At 34.7% G+C, this 16,943-nt stretch overlaps 1 protein-coding gene and 1 pseudogene across 1 annotated transcript; one reads left to right on the top strand and one right to left on the bottom strand.

Annotated features, from left to right (window-relative positions):
• Positions 1-1,717: 1,717 nt before the first annotated feature.
• LOC140860621 (protein FAR1-RELATED SEQUENCE 5-like) lies at positions 1,718-4,045 on the top strand. The gene is made up of 5 exons (XM_073263624.1): positions 1,718-1,868; positions 2,534-3,075; positions 3,147-3,438; positions 3,636-3,798; positions 3,925-4,045. The coding sequence occupies exons 1-5, from the start codon at positions 1,718-1,720 to the stop codon at positions 4,043-4,045; spliced, it is 1,269 nt and encodes a 422-aa protein (XP_073119725.1).
• Positions 4,046-11,044: 6,999 nt separating this feature from the next.
• On the bottom strand, positions 11,045-16,571 carry LOC140860622 (dynamin-related protein 4C-like; annotated as a pseudogene).
• Between the last annotated feature and the right edge of the window lie 372 nt (positions 16,572-16,943).

A 16,943-nucleotide genomic window follows, 5' to 3' on the forward strand; every position in this document is an offset into this window, starting at 1 on the left:
CTCACGCTTTTAAACATAAACTGAAACTCACACTTTAAACTTGGAACTTTCTTAAACTTTACTTTGAACTTTCCTTGTAAATTTCATAATCTTTAACTTTAACTTTCTTTTAACTTTCCTATGTGAATTTAGATCCTTGATTGTGACTCATGGTTTTGATCGATCAATGTCTACAGTACTATGCTGGCAAGAAAACTGAGTTCTTCTCGGCCCCACATTGCCCCTCTGATTTGGTAGGGAAGTTGAGATGCCTTCCAACCCCGTACTACACGTTTGATTTGGTAGGGAAGCCGAGATGTATCCAGACCCCAATCTACACGTCTAATTTGGCAAGTAAGCCGAGGCATCTTTCGACCCATCATTTCACGTCTAGTGTCACAATCAACTCACTTCATTCTTCAAACTTTACTTTCATTGACTTTAAACTTTTAACTTTTACTCGAAATGCAAATGAATAATTCAACTTACTTAAACCTTATTCAACTCAAAGATGAGAACACACATGCAAATAAGCGACCTTGGGGGATGAAACACAAGTTAAAAACAAGAAATATTGGTTAGTAAGTGGCTGCCCCTAAGACGGTTACCCAACCAAGGCTCTCTTTTCCTCAATCATGGCTTATCTCGAGCGATTCCCCCGAAAAGTCCCTAACTAAACCTTACCTTAACCGATTTTTATCCCGCTTGAACCGGCCCTTTTAATACACTTTAAACTAACCCAAGGACTAGTTATGACCTCCAATGACAACCCAAGCAGCCCGATAGAAACAAATTTCTGGACAGCCTCTAACTTGCCCAAAAAAAAGAAATCTGCACCAACCGCTTTAACTTAAATCGTCCTTATCATAATCAAAACTTAACCGAATTGATCCCAATTTAAACCGACATGACCACAACATCTTGAACTTGACTTGGGAAAAATCTACACCCCGTCCAGTCTTCAGACCTCCTTATCCTAACCCATCTTTCCAAACACTTGAGACCAATCCAAGGACAACCAGAATTCTGATCTAGTCCAAAATCATCTTAACCTTTTACGAACCCATTCACCATAAATTTACTCAAGACCGGACCTTCCCACACACCATGAGACACCTCTAGAACTATTCGTAACCCCTAGACCTCATGAGGCAGCAATCAAAGTCACCCAAAGTTGAGCCCCAACACAATCATACTTCCCTTGATCACCAACCAATCCGATCAGCCCTTCATGACCACACTTGGACCACTCCAAACACATTCAAAACACCACAATGAGATCACAAGCAACTAGCTAGGGCAGCCCATTCAACACCACAGTCAAGTTTTCGAAAAGGCCACTAAAACTCACACCAAAATGCAACAAAATCTTGGACGTCAATAAGGCTAGTGTAGTTCATCGCATACTTCATAACACAACTAAAAAATCAATCAAAACACATCAAAATTTTCGAACATAGGCATAAAAACCCTGCTGCACATTTTTGAAATTTTCGAGATGCAATCAAACACACAAGCCTCAACTCTAATCCATCATACAACTAATATAGCTTCAAATACAAGTGCAAATTTTGAATTAATGGCTTGAACCCTTGATGAAATCTTAATAAAAAAAGAAACACCAGCTTGTATTCAAGAAAAATTTCGAATCATTATCAAGAACAAGGCACAAACATATAGACTTTGCTTGGTGGCCAAAGAAGGGTGTATACTTGCTTATCCCTTGAAGACTCAAGAAATGGGATTAAGAACCAGATGGAAAGAAACAAGAAGTACAGTTGCTCGACCTCCTCGGGATGTGCTCCAGCCGGCTATGGTGATGGACGACGGTGGCGGCAATCGGAGGTGGTGCAACCAAGTGAAGCCGATGGGTTGGGATTTGAGAGAGAGTGAGACGACGTGAGAGTTCTTGGGGGCGAGGGTTTATTTTTGGAGTGTTTCTATGGGTAAACCCATATATACTTACTGCGAGATTTACATCCAATTTATCACGAGATTTGTATTCATTTTCTCGCGATATTTTGACAGCAAAAATAACAATTTCTCTATCTTTTTCCCTTTTTTTTCATTTCACTCAGTCAGATTTTTCTTCTTGGAGACAAAACTTTCTTCAACTCATGCTTTTCACCATTCTGACCACCACTCACCACTCCGAAGACAGCTTGCGGTTCCGACGACAACTCAACATTCCGGCGACGGCTAGTTGGTGACCCATTTCACTTTAAATATTGCCCAGAAAGTGATTAACCTAGGTATGATTCTATCATATTTGAGTAATTTTTATTTGTAAAATTAATTGATGATTTGAGATGATGAATTCTTGAAAATAAAACTAATTGTTTGTGGAGAATTTGTTATGGGTAATTGATGAAACCTCGTAAGAACACTAGAAAAGTTAATTCACAGTAATTGCAATAATATTTTGAAATTTTGCATACATTCATGTTATTCTCTTCTTTGTGGACATCGATTAGGATTTCGTGTATTCCTGAATTTGTATTAATTTTGTATAATGTAACTGATGAATATTAACATATAGTTTAAAATGAAATAGGAATTAAGGATTGTGCTACAGTGAATGATGGGTTGTTCGAAGAAGATAATGAAGTCGTACCTGAGGTTGGGATGAAATTTAGAAGTGTAGATGAAATATATGAGATATACAAGAAGTATACGTATCGTATGGGTTTTCCAATCAGAAGGAGGACTTCTAGAAAAGGAAAAAATGGGGTCATCCGAAATGTGGCATTCACTTGTGGCCGAGAAGGAAATCGATCAAGAGGTGCGACTACTTCTCTGAAGCCTAGTGCCACAAGTCAAACAAGATGCAAAGATAGGTTGAATGCAGCTGCAGATGCTTTCGGTGTTTGGAGAGTAACAATCAAAGAGCTAAAGCATAATAACGAAATAAGCCCCTCAAAGTCTAGGATGTATCGATGCAATCGACAACTGACTGAAAATGTTAAAAGGAAGCTAGAACTTAATGATATTGCTGGAATTCCACTCAATAAAAGTTACAAATCGATTGTTGTTGAAGCTGGGGGATATGAAAACATGACTTTCATTGAAAAGGATTGTCGGAACTTCATTGATAAGGTTAGAAGACTAAGGTTGGGAAAAGGAGATGCAACTGCTATTCATGCATACTTTGAAAAAAAACTAATCAGAGTCCTGGTTTCTACTTCTCTATTGATTATGATGAGGATGGTCGCCTAAAAAATGTATTTTGGGCTGATAAAAGATGTAGACTAGCGTACAAGGAATTGGGTGATGTTGTCACATTCGATACAAAATACTTGACAAACAAGTATGATACGTCATTTGCTCCTTTTGTCGGTGTTAATCATCATGGAAAATCGACCCTTTTTGGATTTGGTATGATTGCAGGTGAGGATACTGACACTTTTGTATGGTTATTTCGGATGTGGCTTGACTGCATGGAGAATCAACCTCCCACAGGTATTATCACAGATCAGAACAGGGCCATGCAAAATTCTATAGAGATTGTATTCCCTGACACAATACATAGATGGTGTTTATGGCATATACTTAGAAAGTTGCCTGAAAATTTTGGGTATCACAAAGAAAAAGATTCTATTTTTAAGGATATACATAATTCTGTATACGAATCATTAAATCCTGAGGAATTTGTTCAGTCTTGGTTGCAATGGTTGACAAGTACACTTTGCACGAAAATGATTGGTTGTCTGGGATTTTTAATGAAAGATCATGGTGGATCCCATGTTTTTTAAACACGAGTTTCTGGGCTGGAATGTCGTCAATGCAGCGTAGTGAGAGCATGAATGCTTTCTTCGATGGGTATGTGAATTCTAAAACCATCTTGAAACAATTTGTTGAACAATATGAGCGGCCTTTGCATAGAAAAGTAGAGAAATAGTTTCAGGCAGATTTTCGTTCATATTCCCAGATGATTCTTTGTTTCAGTGCATATGATATTGAACATGATCCAAAGCTTGTAAATTTAACAGTGCAAGTTTTCTTGCAAGTCCTTAAAGCTTGTAAGTGCCCTAGTGTCGTGGGACATGTTTTAGATAATTATCACTAGCTATTTCAATAACCAATAGCTTACATTTATTGAAATTGATTTGCTTTCTGAAACTTGACAAACACTCTCGAAGCTTGTGTTTTTTATTAGTTTGAGTTTTTGTCATCTTGGTCACCTTGGTTTTGTTCACCTTGATCGCTTTGTTGTGGATAATATGGGGGATGAACACACGAATAGTAGATTCATCATATGTTATGGTTATTTATGTGGACAAAACTAATATATTGTGTGTCATTTTACCTTATCCAATCATTTTGAAATCTTTCCTATGGACTTGAGATATTTTTTCGCGTATATGATTAAATCATCAAGAGATTGGAATAAAATATATTTATTCAAAGGGAGATATTTATAAACATATGTAATTCACGCTATACAAAATATAGGATTTTATTGATTAAGATCCAAATATGCCTATAACCAGGTAAATGGATGATTAACCTGATAATCATCAACATTAAGGTTAACAAGTTTTGTATAATTTCACGATTATTTGCTCAGTAAGATATGGAAGTTGCTGAGATTATTTTCTTTTAAATTTCAAATGTAGTTAGTTTTTGTGGCTGACCACCAATTTATATTAATTCATGTATTTAAACACATTTTATTTAGGTGTTTCTACATCAATTTCAAAATATAGATTATAAATTATGCCAGTAAATTATATAATCATCATTACTGTAGTAGTAACAAACACAAACTTTCTCAAAATTTTGTTCAGGGGCATGTAATAAAGAATTTTAAGGCGTTATTTTAAGAATTTTTAAGGCTTTATTTTAAGAATTTTTGGGTCCTAAATCATTTATTTGAGGAATTTTAAGAAGCATCATCTGCTACACCATTTCGCTTTAAAACTGCAAAATGATTTCCAAAAAATTGAATTATAGGGTAATTTGGTCATTTTAGAGGTGAGTGTACAAATTGATGTACAATAATGGATGTACCTCTACCATATCTCTTATTTTTGTGTTGGGATTTAAGTTTGAAGTGTATATGTGTGTGAATGTATATGTGTATGTATGCATAAATGGGGGTGTGTCTGATTTGAAAGTGCTACTAACTTTTAAAAAGTGTCACTCAACTATAGCAACTTTTGGCCCTAAATTAACTTGTATCTTTAAAATACCCAAGTTTGGAAAATCCCAAATTAAAATATTAAATTAGATTTTACTAGTCCGGGTTTAAAAATGCTAATTTTCAAAAAATTTTAAAAATCAGCTCAAGAATGCGATAAAAACAATTTTTGACACCCGAAAACTTCTAAAATCAACATTTCATCTATTTTCCTCAGTTCTCACAAATATTAACTCTTGAAATAAAATATAGGAATTTACCGCCAAAATCCACCATTACCTCATGCCAGAACCGGAAGCTACTGAACTCAAGAATCTAAAAAATAATTAACTTAATAATTAAACAATTAAACATCTGAAGTTAAACACTAACTTAGAAATTTAGATCAACACTTTAAATATTTCGAGGTCGCAGCAATAAATAAAATATTTAAATAATAAACAGAGCGATTAAATAATTTAAACAAAACAGATGAACGTTTAAAAGCAATTTAAATAAGGGAAAATAAGTTTTTTAGTCAAGTAACTTTACCCCATTTGGGTTTTGGTCAATTAACTTTTTCGATGTGGGTTTTGGTACACTAACTTTGCATTTTCAGTGTTTTTTGGTTCAACTGCATATTTGTCAGCTTTTGATTGGTCCACGTCATCATTTTGGACCAATCAGAAGTTGACACGTATGCAGTTGGACCAAAAAACACTAAAAATTCAAAGTTAGTGTACCAAAACCCACATCGAAAAAGTTAATGGACCAAAACCAAAACTTGGACAAGTTATTGGACCAAAAAACTTATTTTCCTTTAAATAAATACACAAGCGAAATAAAAATCTTTAAAATGACTTGGACAGTTAAAAGTATTTAAATAAATAATTTAGACATTTAAAGTAATTTAAAAGAACTAACCGCTAAATATAAATTATTTAAAATAAATAAGTTGGACAATCAAAAATATTTAAATAAATAAGATAAACAGTTAAAATCATTTAAATGAATAAACTAATAATTAAAATAATTTAAATATAAAAGCTTAAACCTTTAAAATATTTAAAACAATTAAATTGCACAATAAAATAATTTAAACAAATAGACTTAAGCAATTAAAAACATTAATTAAATAGTTAGTACAATAAAAATAATTTGAATAAATAATTAATAATTAATTAAGAAATAATTCAACTAAAGAATTTAAATCAATAAAAATGAAAAAAAAAATCATAATATTTATTTAATTTATTGCATGCAATTTAGTAGATTGGATTTTTAGGTTCTATACTTGAAAGCTTAGAATCTTAAATCCTTGGAGTATAGTCAGCGTTCTACAAACAACAACTTGGATTTGAGTGACTCTTGAAAATCTCTTAGAAGATCAGATATGCTTCTGCTTTAGCGAAAGGTTGAATGAGCAATAAAGTGTTGAGACAATTCGTGTGCTCGGATGCTTTGATAATATGATAGTTGTGTCAATCTCTGTTTTGATTCGTATTGATCGGATATTTATATCTCAATCCTCAACGCATCTTTCTCTTTGTCAACGGTAAGAAATGTCTTTTCGCGCAGATATAAAACAAACAATTTTCTCTTTTTGTGGAGTGAAGTCTGTTCGTCTTCAGATATCTGTACTTGAAATTGCTTTAATATCCATTCAATGTGTCTTCACAATAAATGCTATTAATGACCTTTCGAGCTTTATCAGACGACTTCTTAAATGCTTTGTCCTTTTGCATTTAAATTGTGGAGTCCCGTATTTTAAAACATTTAATAAAAGAGTTGCGGACAAAGAGTGGAATTTTTTTTAAAACTTAAAACAATACAGGGAGTGCATCACACTAACTCCAAAAGATTTTAAAATATAAATCTATAACAATAAAACTCCTGACTGAACGTTCACAATATCTAAGAAATGTCGATGAAATCATATAACAAAGACCATATAAAATACGGAACGTCAAAACTTACTAGTAACATCTAAAGAGGATGGAGAAATGTGAATTCAAATAAATAACTATGTACATAAAATACATTTGAAAATGATCGGGGAAACCTCACAAAAATATCAAACTGAAATGAACATTTAAAAGATTAAACATTTGAATCCCTTAAACTCGGCATTTAAAATACTGACAATGAAAATAGTAAAATCTTTACTTTTAAATATCGTGCATAAATATTGTAACAACATTATGTAAATATTTTTCTTTAAAAACATCAGACCTTCAGAACTGTCGTGTCATGCAGTGTCTTCGCCTCTTGGACTCTTCAGCCATGCTACCAAAGCTTTTTAAATCAAAACTGCTAAACCATCTGCACCATTCAAGTATACTGAGTCTAAAGGACCCAGCAAGATTAAAATATGCATATCAATATCATTATTTCTTCAAAATACTATAAACTTAAAATAGCTTGAACATACATAACATGATACCTTGAACTTGAGAAACTTTAACGTAAACATCATGGAACTTTAAACTTAAAATCTTGAACATGAACTTCAAAACTCTTAAAAGATGCAAGTAACTTAAACATGGACATCAACTTACTTAACTTTAAATCTTGAAAATAGACTTCATGCATATTCTCAAAACTTTACCATTTCATTCTTAAATAAACATTTGCACTAACATCTAATGAAAATCATGCAACTTGGACAAACATCAAACCGTGAACATAACATAAAAACTTATCATTTTGGGGTGATGAATTTATGTGAAATTGTGGCAACCGTCATAATGGGCACATTCATCTTTTCTTGTTGATCAACAAGCATATGACACTAAGCCTCATAACATTCGTTCTTTGGAAAGACCCTCTCCGGAGCTCATCCCGGAGCACCAGTCCCGTGTACTTATCTGTCTCATGAGCCATGTTTGGAAAGGCCCTCTCCGAAGCCCAAACCGGAGCACCAATCCCGTGTTTGCCACAACAAAGACACATAAGACATCAAAAGTGTTTTTGTGCGTCAACATATCATATCATGCTTCATCTTAACATCATTCATTCATGTCTCATCATCTTATCATTTCATCATAACTTTCATCATTCATCATATCATTTCATTCATTATGAAACATCATTGTTTCATCGTAACTTCCGTCATAACTTTCATTTCATGAACATAAAACTTTACTCAATAACTTCATGCATGTCATAGATGATAAAAATCATACTTTCATATTGAACATAGGTTTCATGAATGAAACTTAGACATGTACATGCATCACATAACGTAATCGATCCACGTAAGTCGTTATTTTCGTTCTTGACTTAAAACTTGAAAATTTTTGCATAAAAACTCTTAAATATATTTTAGAAACCTTAAAATATCATAACCATGAATTTAGGACCCTAAAATAACATAAACAAATCATAAATTTCGAAGGCAAGGCGCATGACTTGCGCAAATGGGTCTTCTTGCTCGCTCTGAAACTCTATTGTACATTCGGAATTTGGAAAAGTGGTAAACATGAAAGTTTTAGCCCTTGCTCTTGGCTGTCTAATGCCGAAAACCTTACCTTAATTGAAATTTCAGTAAAAAGTTATGCTCATTCTCCCGAGATGTGTCACTGCCAGAAATTCAAATCACTTGACACACTTCGGGGCAATTTTAGCCAATCTTCCAAAATGATTTTGAAAAAACTCAAAACACGAAATTTATATATAAATACGTTATTTTTCAAATAGAATTGGTCTCATATCATTTGGATCAATACAATAATTTTTATCCTCAAAATCATAGCAAGTATCGGTAATCCGGTGCCACCGAACACAACTTCAACACTTCAAACTTCAAACATAAAATTCTTTTACCCAAAATCCTAACTACATAAATCATCAAAACTCATTTTATTGTAATTGAACATGGATTAACTAACTTCAAAACACTAAAATCTTAAATGATTTTGCTTCAAAACCTTTAAACCGTAACTACCATCAAAATTGCTCAACTTCTTAAAAATCTCAAAAATTCATTTTCTTTCAATTAAACATCAATTTCTCACCTTTAAAACTTCCAATAACATCATAATCTTTAAAAGAATCATTATTTTCTACAAATATATAAAAACTTGTCAAGAACGACCACGCTTCACAATTTCAACAATTCATAACTTGATACTCGTAATTTCATGCTTCTTCAAAATCATAAACCATTAAAACATTATCATAAACATACATTTTCATATTAAAATAATTATAATCTTGAATGGGTTTCAAAACCTTAAAATATTTGTTGAAAAAAAAACTTGCCTTTGATCTTTGAAGAACGAAATCAACATGGACTTGTAGAGATCTAGCCTTAATCAAAAGGAATCGAGACATTATAAAAAGGTAACCAAAGGAAGATGAAATCCAAGAGGTTGTTAAGCTGTTCCTAAGATCAAAATAACACTTTTATATGGTGAGAATACACCAAGAATCAAAGACAAAATATATGAAGAAAGGGAATAGAAAATCTGTGCAGAAATGTCTTACAAGATGGCTTTGAACTAGGCTGAAAAATCCAACAAACATAGCGATTCATATCTCAAATCAAAGGTACGGATGTAAAAAAGATGACCCTTCAAACGGATTGAAGTTTGGACACCAGATGAAGGGATATGAGTCATGTATGGCAGCTGCTCCAAGTGAGGCGAGCTGAATGATAGAGGTTGGGATGAGTCTAGACTTTGGCAACAGACAAACCTTGCACGGATGAAAACTTTGCTTGGAAACCTCAAAGATCTTGGAAGCTTTTTGAGATTTCAGAAATGGCTTGGAAATGAAAAATGGAGGGGAGAACGTGGAAGGAGAGGGGAGACAAAGCAATAATGAAGAGGACAAGATAATCAATTGATGGAGAGAGTAGATAAAAAAAAAAAGAAAGTGATAGGAAAGAAGAAATAAATGTGGGAGAGAAAGGAGAATAATTATTGGAAGAAAACCAATACAAACATGGTGGGACAAAGGAGAAGAAAATAATGTTTCGGTGGTTGGAATGACTACATCAATACTTAGTCTATCCAACACGCTTCAAATCAGGCTATTAAAATTTTCTTCTCTCGATAATAAAAATAAAACCATATCAATATTATACTCAAAATACTCGTAGAATTATTTTCTCCAACCTCGATCATATGCTAGTCTCGTTTTCTCAGTCAAGGATTAATTTCATCACAAAAACATTAAATTATTTAGCAAGACATAAAAATATATTAGGCATATACCTAACATCAATGAATTTAAATCATAACTTTGCACTTCATAAATGAAGTGCATAAAACCATTAAAATCATTTAACACAATAAATAAATGTATATTTTTAACACATGAATTATCCACTTTTGAATCATTTACACAACACATAAATTTATCTACGAATAACCATTAAATCATGGTTAAATAAAATAAAATAACTTAAAATTAATTTAAAATTCATTTAATAAATCATGAATAGATTTATGGATTTCCCGGGTATTACATAAATTGTCTTGTCAAGGATCCGTTACTAAGCATTTGTGTCTTATAAAATCGGTAGACATCTTTGAGATGTCATATATATATATATATATATATATATATATATATATATATATATATATATATATATATCCTGGTTGACATCAATGCTGATTATGTGTGACTTTGATCGGTTGACGTCTTTACATGAGTCGGTTGATATCCTTCAGGTCAGTAGACGTCTTCAACTTGGTAGATGTTTCCCTATCAGAACATATAAATGGTGGCTATTCTATAACAATGATGTATTGTTTTGTTATCACCAAAAGTTATGATTCAACAGTATACAACAACTCCAATTCCCAGACAAAAAATTTCAACTTCAAATTTGATGATAACAAAAACTTTAATTCTCAGGCAAAAAGTTCAACTCAAATGTGAAGATAACAAAAAACTTAAAAACCCAAACCATGATAACCACTTGAGACATAAAAGCTATCTTAATTCGAGTAAAGCAACACAAGAATTTCCACAAAAATACCATTGAATATTATCAATTCGGTCCATAACATCCGCCACTGCATCCTTCGATTCCTCGAGCAATTTGATGTTATTCTTCAGCATCGAACGTGTTTTTTCATAGCGGGAGACTCGTCCAGCATCCCCTGCAATTCCTTTCCCTTTCCTTGGGGTTCCATCAGCTCAAGAATGAACTATTTTTCCATATCTTTGTTAAAAATATTTTGTATGGCAAACATTAAATAGAGGGCCAAATAATCCACCAGCCTCCAAAGGACTATCCTCCAGTAGGCAGTCACCCTTATCTTCAGGTTAAATGCTTCTTTAACGATGTCTGCCGCTTTGCTCCGCAGGTGATCAACATGTACCTCCCCAAAGCCATCAATCTTCAACGTTGGGGAAGCATTCCAATTAACTTTCATGTTGTCCATCAGTATCCTTTGATCAGACAGTAGTTCCTTCCATGTCCTGATATACTCAAGATTACATGTATAGTCACTCAATTTCTCCACCTTGACAATATCCATTACCCAGTCCATGAATTGTTGCTTTTTTTTTTGCTACAAGATTTTTTGCTGCTTTTCTTGTCGCTGGCAGAAGCTGTGGGTACTTATCGCAATGATGAGTCAATACTTTGATGACTACAGTCTCTATATAGTTCTAAATCTTATTGACAAATTTAGAGGGTGCCGAATAAATGCCATTCACCTTTTTTGGTGCAACGAGAGGAATGCAGTTCTAGGAAGGAAATTTGGCAGCTCGATATTTTGGCTTCTTCCAAAACCTTTATCTCATCGAGTAAAAACCTCCCCTTGGGATCATTTTCAAGGAAGCTTGCATGCAGTTCTACTGAGTACTGGGTCAACACTACAACAAGCAGTGTTGTATAGTGCATCTCCATTTCTTTAGGATATTAATCAAAATCCCTCCTTAGAAGAATCTTTTGTAGGGATTCTTTTGCACAAGCAAGCATGTGCATGACGACTATCATGGCATCGGCAACAGAGCTCAGATTTTTTGGAAACTTATCCATTTTTTGTTCAAGAATAGTTTATCATTGGTTTTTGTAACAAGGTCCGGTAAGCATTTAAGGAAGATTGAAGCCTGAATCCAAACCACTTTTGTGCCAAGACAGACATCAAACAAATAAGGAAAAGACAGGTATGAGTCCAGCTAAAACACGATCGCAACTTCGAACTGCAATCCATGCTTGCCTTGTCAATGGAAATTGAATGCCCTTCACTTGAAGCTATCATCAAAGTCTGATTCTAGTTATTAATAAGAAATTCTGCTTTCTTTGGAACTCTATTTCGAACCTTTTTCAAATCATGTGAAAAAAATCCATCAATATCACTAATTGAATTGTTATATTTATTTGAAATCTAACATTCAGGTGAGGGGATTTTGAATAGTACAATTATAAAATACAATGTTAATATTTATATAGTTCGGGAGGCATATGACTTTAACAAAGTTTGTGAAAGAACACCGTTTATCACATATTGTTAATTCTAGATTTTCAGTAGGGATTACATACCCTGGTAGTCCATGCCGTAAAAGATAAGTGTTCGCTCCTGGTCAATGCGGATCAGGGGCCCAGCTAATGCTTGAAACACTCTGCTTGAGGAGTACGGTCGCAAGACCGAATACGCCTAATCAAAGATAATTTAGAAAGGCTCAGATAAAGAGGAAATAACCTGATCCAAGAACAGAATCCCAGGAATAGGGATGACAATTTTCCCCACGCGTTTGGGGACCCGCGGGAAAAACCCAAAATGGGGGGGGGGGGGGGGGGGTGGTGTGGAGAAGCTTTTTCGGGTATGGGTTTGGTTCGGGTATGTGATGAGGTATCGAGTTTGAGATCCAAAGGTACTAATATGGGATGAGGTATCGAGTTCGAGATCCAATTATGATACTATTCTTTCACAACTAAAAAAAAAATCTTGATCGATAGGGATATTTCTTATTCAAGATATTGTGATTAATGTTAAATTTTAGTTTTACAATAATGTTTTTTAATGTATTTTACAATTAAATTGGCTAACAAGATATATAAAAATAAAACTAAATATATATTTATATATTTATTTAAGTATGGGGACGGGGATGAGGATTAAGTCCCCGCAGGTATGGAAATGGAGAATCCTCGATTAAAAATAACAGGGAATAAGGCGGGGATGAGGACGAGTTTTGTATTCGAGGATGGGGAAGGCATCCTCGTCACCACCCCACTCCGCCCCATTGCCATCCATATCCAGGGATGACATCGCGGAAAGATGGTGTCAGTGCCTCAATCATCGAGTCTGCAACTTAATCAAAACTTAATTTTTGCAAACTAAGGCGATGATTGTTGAAAATAATGGCTTCTTCAGCCAGCGCCTCCTCATAAGGCTCGTCTCCGATGCGATTCCGAAAACCTACATAACCAAGGCCTATTTTCACTTCATCGGTAGTGACCTTCTCCAGCAGACCTTCTGGGCTTTGTCAACTTTGGTGACAACAACCAGATTCCTCTCGCCACCTTTTTTTTTTTTTTTTTACCTTTTGAGACATTTGGATGGACTAACAAGTGGTAAAATCCACAGTGGCAGACAAGACGTTCAAGATGACAGTATCTTCTAGAGCAATGAATTCCATAACCATGTTCGAGATCTGCTCGTAGATGCCTTGGGGTTGCCTGTGAACCGACACACGAGTGATTCCAGGAAATTAGACCATGGTGAGATCCGACACTTCATTTTTTCTTGACAACCAATGTCAAGGGACGGTGATAAATTCCCTTTCCTTGGCCAACAATCTCATTTGTGGCAGATATAACATACCATATGCCTTGTTCGTCTGTAGGCACCACTCTTCCAACGAACTCCAAGAAAATCTCCGGTTGAGAACTGGAATGATTATCCAGCCTCATTATAAGCAGATCCGAGTGTAAATTCCCGGGGCCCTCAGGAGGCTGGTTCTTGAAAGCGACTCCAGAACTCTGGACTTGCCAAAAGACAGGTCGCCCACAACCACGATCGTAGGCAATTGAATGCCTTCTTGCATGATGTTTAGCTTACAGAGCTTGTCAATAACTCCCAAAAGCGATCGAATACCATCATGGTAGCCAGAAACTAAGGGGGGCATCAACATTGCCCCCATATTTCTCAGAGAGAATCGAGAATGACATTTTTGCAGTTAGTGAGTAGAGGAGAACAACTAACACTCAAGAATGAAGAAGTGCGTATTTCGTTATGGGTTTATATATATAACAATGGTTTGACATCTGGCTAGAAAATAGCCAGCCAATCTGTTATAACAAACTCTTGATGATAAAATAAAATTATATAATTATTATTTTTAAGAAGAATCTCAAAACACCGATACAATTAAAGATGACAATTTTTTCCATGGGTTCGGAGACCTACGGAGAAAACCCGAAACAAGACGGACATGGCAGAGCTTTTTTGGGTATGGATTTGGGTTCGGGGATTTTTTTAAACCCCCAAAGTATATTGAGGTGGATATGAGGATGCTATCTCCATCCCCGAACCCGCCACGATAATAATAATAATAATAATAATAATAATAATAATAATAATAATAATAATAATAATAATAATAATAATAATAATAACAACAACAACAACAACAACAACAACAATAATAACAACAATAATAATAATAACAATAAAGTATAAATATTTTTTATTTATCAAATTTTATTAAATTTTATCAAATATTGGATTATAAATATTTTTTATTTATCAAATTTTATTAAATATTTGAATAATATATAAATTATACTAAATATTAAAATTAAAAATAATATTAATTATTAGTTTGTACTATTTTAAAAGAACAAATTTCATTTACTTAAAAAATAATCATGAACGATAGAGATATTTCTAATTCAAGATATTGTTATTAATTTTAAATTTTAATTTTACAATCCAAATTTTTTTATGTTGCGCCAAGACAGACATCAAACAGATAAGGAAGAGACAGATACGAGTTCAGCTAAACTAGGATCGCAACTTCGAACTGCAATCCAAGCTTGCATCTTCAATGGAAAGTGCATGCCCTTCACTTGAAGCTATCATCAAAGTCTGATCCAGCAATTAATAAGAAATTCCGCTTTCTTTGGAACTCTATTTTGAACCTTTTTAAAATCCTGTGAAAAAAATCCATCAATATCACTAATTGAATTGTTATAAGTATTTGAAATCCAATGCTCGGGAGAGGGGATTTTGAATAGGAGCATTATAAAATATACAGTTAATTTTTATATAGTTCGGGAGGCATATGACTTTAACAGAGCTTATGAAAGAACATCGTTTATCACATATAGTAATTCTAGATTTTTAATAGGGATTAGATACCCTGGTAGTCCATGCCGTAAACGATGAGTGTTCGCCCTTGGTCTACGCGGATCAGGGGCCCAGCTAACGCGTGAAACACTCCGCCTGGGGAGTACGGTCGCAAGACGGAATACGCCCAGTCAGAGAAAATTTAAAAGGCTAAGCTAAAGAGGAAATAACATAATCCCGGAACAGAATCCCAGGGATTCCATCGCAAAAATACGGTGCTAGGGCCTCAATCGCCGAGTCTGCAACTTTATTAAAACTCAATTTGCGCAAACTAAGGTTATGATTGTTGAAAATAATGGCTTCTTCAGCCAGCGCTTCCTCATAAGACTTGTCTCCGATACGATTCCGGAGACAAACATAGCCAAGGCCTATTTTCACTTAATCGATAGTGAACTTCTCCAGCAGGCCTTCCAGGGCTTTGACGACTTCGGTGACAAGAGCCAGAGTCCTCTCGCCACTCTTGTATACCTTTTGAGACATTTGGATAGACTGACAAGTGGTGAAATCCATACTGGCAGACAAGACGTTCAAGATGACAGTCTCTTCTGGAGCAATGAATTCCATAATCATATTGGAGATCTGCTCGTGGAGTATTGGGGTTGCCCATGAACCGGAACACGAGTGATGCCAGAAAAGTCGACCATGGTGAGATCTGGCACTCTGTTTTTCTTGACGACCAATGTAAAAGAACGGTGAGAAATTCCCTTTCCTTGGCCGACTATATTGTTTGTGGCAGTAGATATAGCATCACATACGCCTTGCTCGTCTGAAGGCACCACTTTTCCATCAAACTCCAAGAAAATCTCTAGTTGAGGACTGGAATGATTATGTAGCCTCATTATGAGCGAAATTCGAGTGCAAATTCCTGGCCCCCTCGGGAGGCTGATTCGTGCAAGCGACTCCAGAACGCTGGACTTTCTAGAAGACAACTCGCCCACAACCACGATCGTATGCAATTGAATGCCTTCTTGTATGATGTTTAGCTCACAGAGATTGTCAATAACTCCTAGAAGCGGTCGAATACCATCATGGTAACAAGAAACTAAGGGGGCATCAACATTGCCCCCATCTTTCTCAGAGATAATCGAGAATGAAATTTTGCAGATAGTGAGTAGAGTAGAACAACTGACACCCAAGAATGATGAAATGTTCATTTCATTATGGGTTTATATATATATATATAACAATGGTTTGACACCTGGCTAGAATCTAGCTAGCCAATATGTTATAACAAACTCTTGATAATAAAATAAAATGAAATAATTATTATTCTTAAGAAGAATCTTAAAACACTAATACAATTAGAGATGCCAATTTTTCCCACGGGTTCGGGGACCCGTCGAGAAAATCCGAAATGGGGCGGGTATGGGGAAGCTTTTTTGGGTATGGGTTTGGGCAGGGGCGGAGCCAAGATTAAAAATTACTTGGGGCTGGCTGCCTAGCTCCGCCCAATGTTAAACTATAATTTATATAATAAATAAAAAATCGATATATGGTTTTTATTTAAAATTAAGTTTATGGTTTTT

This window comes from Henckelia pumila, chromosome 4 (assembly GCF_033568475.1).
Source record: "Henckelia pumila isolate YLH828 chromosome 4, ASM3356847v2, whole genome shotgun sequence".
NCBI classification, from domain to species: domain Eukaryota; kingdom Viridiplantae; phylum Streptophyta; class Magnoliopsida; order Lamiales; family Gesneriaceae; genus Henckelia; species Henckelia pumila.

Coding starts and splice junctions, on each gene's coding strand:
- LOC140860621 (XM_073263624.1), top strand. CDS start 1,718: ATGGGATTAAGAACCAGATGGAAAGAAACAAGAAGTACAGTTGCTCGA. Junction 3,076..3,146: donor GTCGGAACTTCATTGATAAG/GTTAGAAGACTA, acceptor AAAACTAATCAG/AGTCCTGGTTTCTACTTCTC. Junction 3,799..3,924: donor ATGAATGCTTTCTTCGATGG/GTATGTGAATTC, acceptor TCTTTGTTTCAG/TGCATATGATATTGAACATG.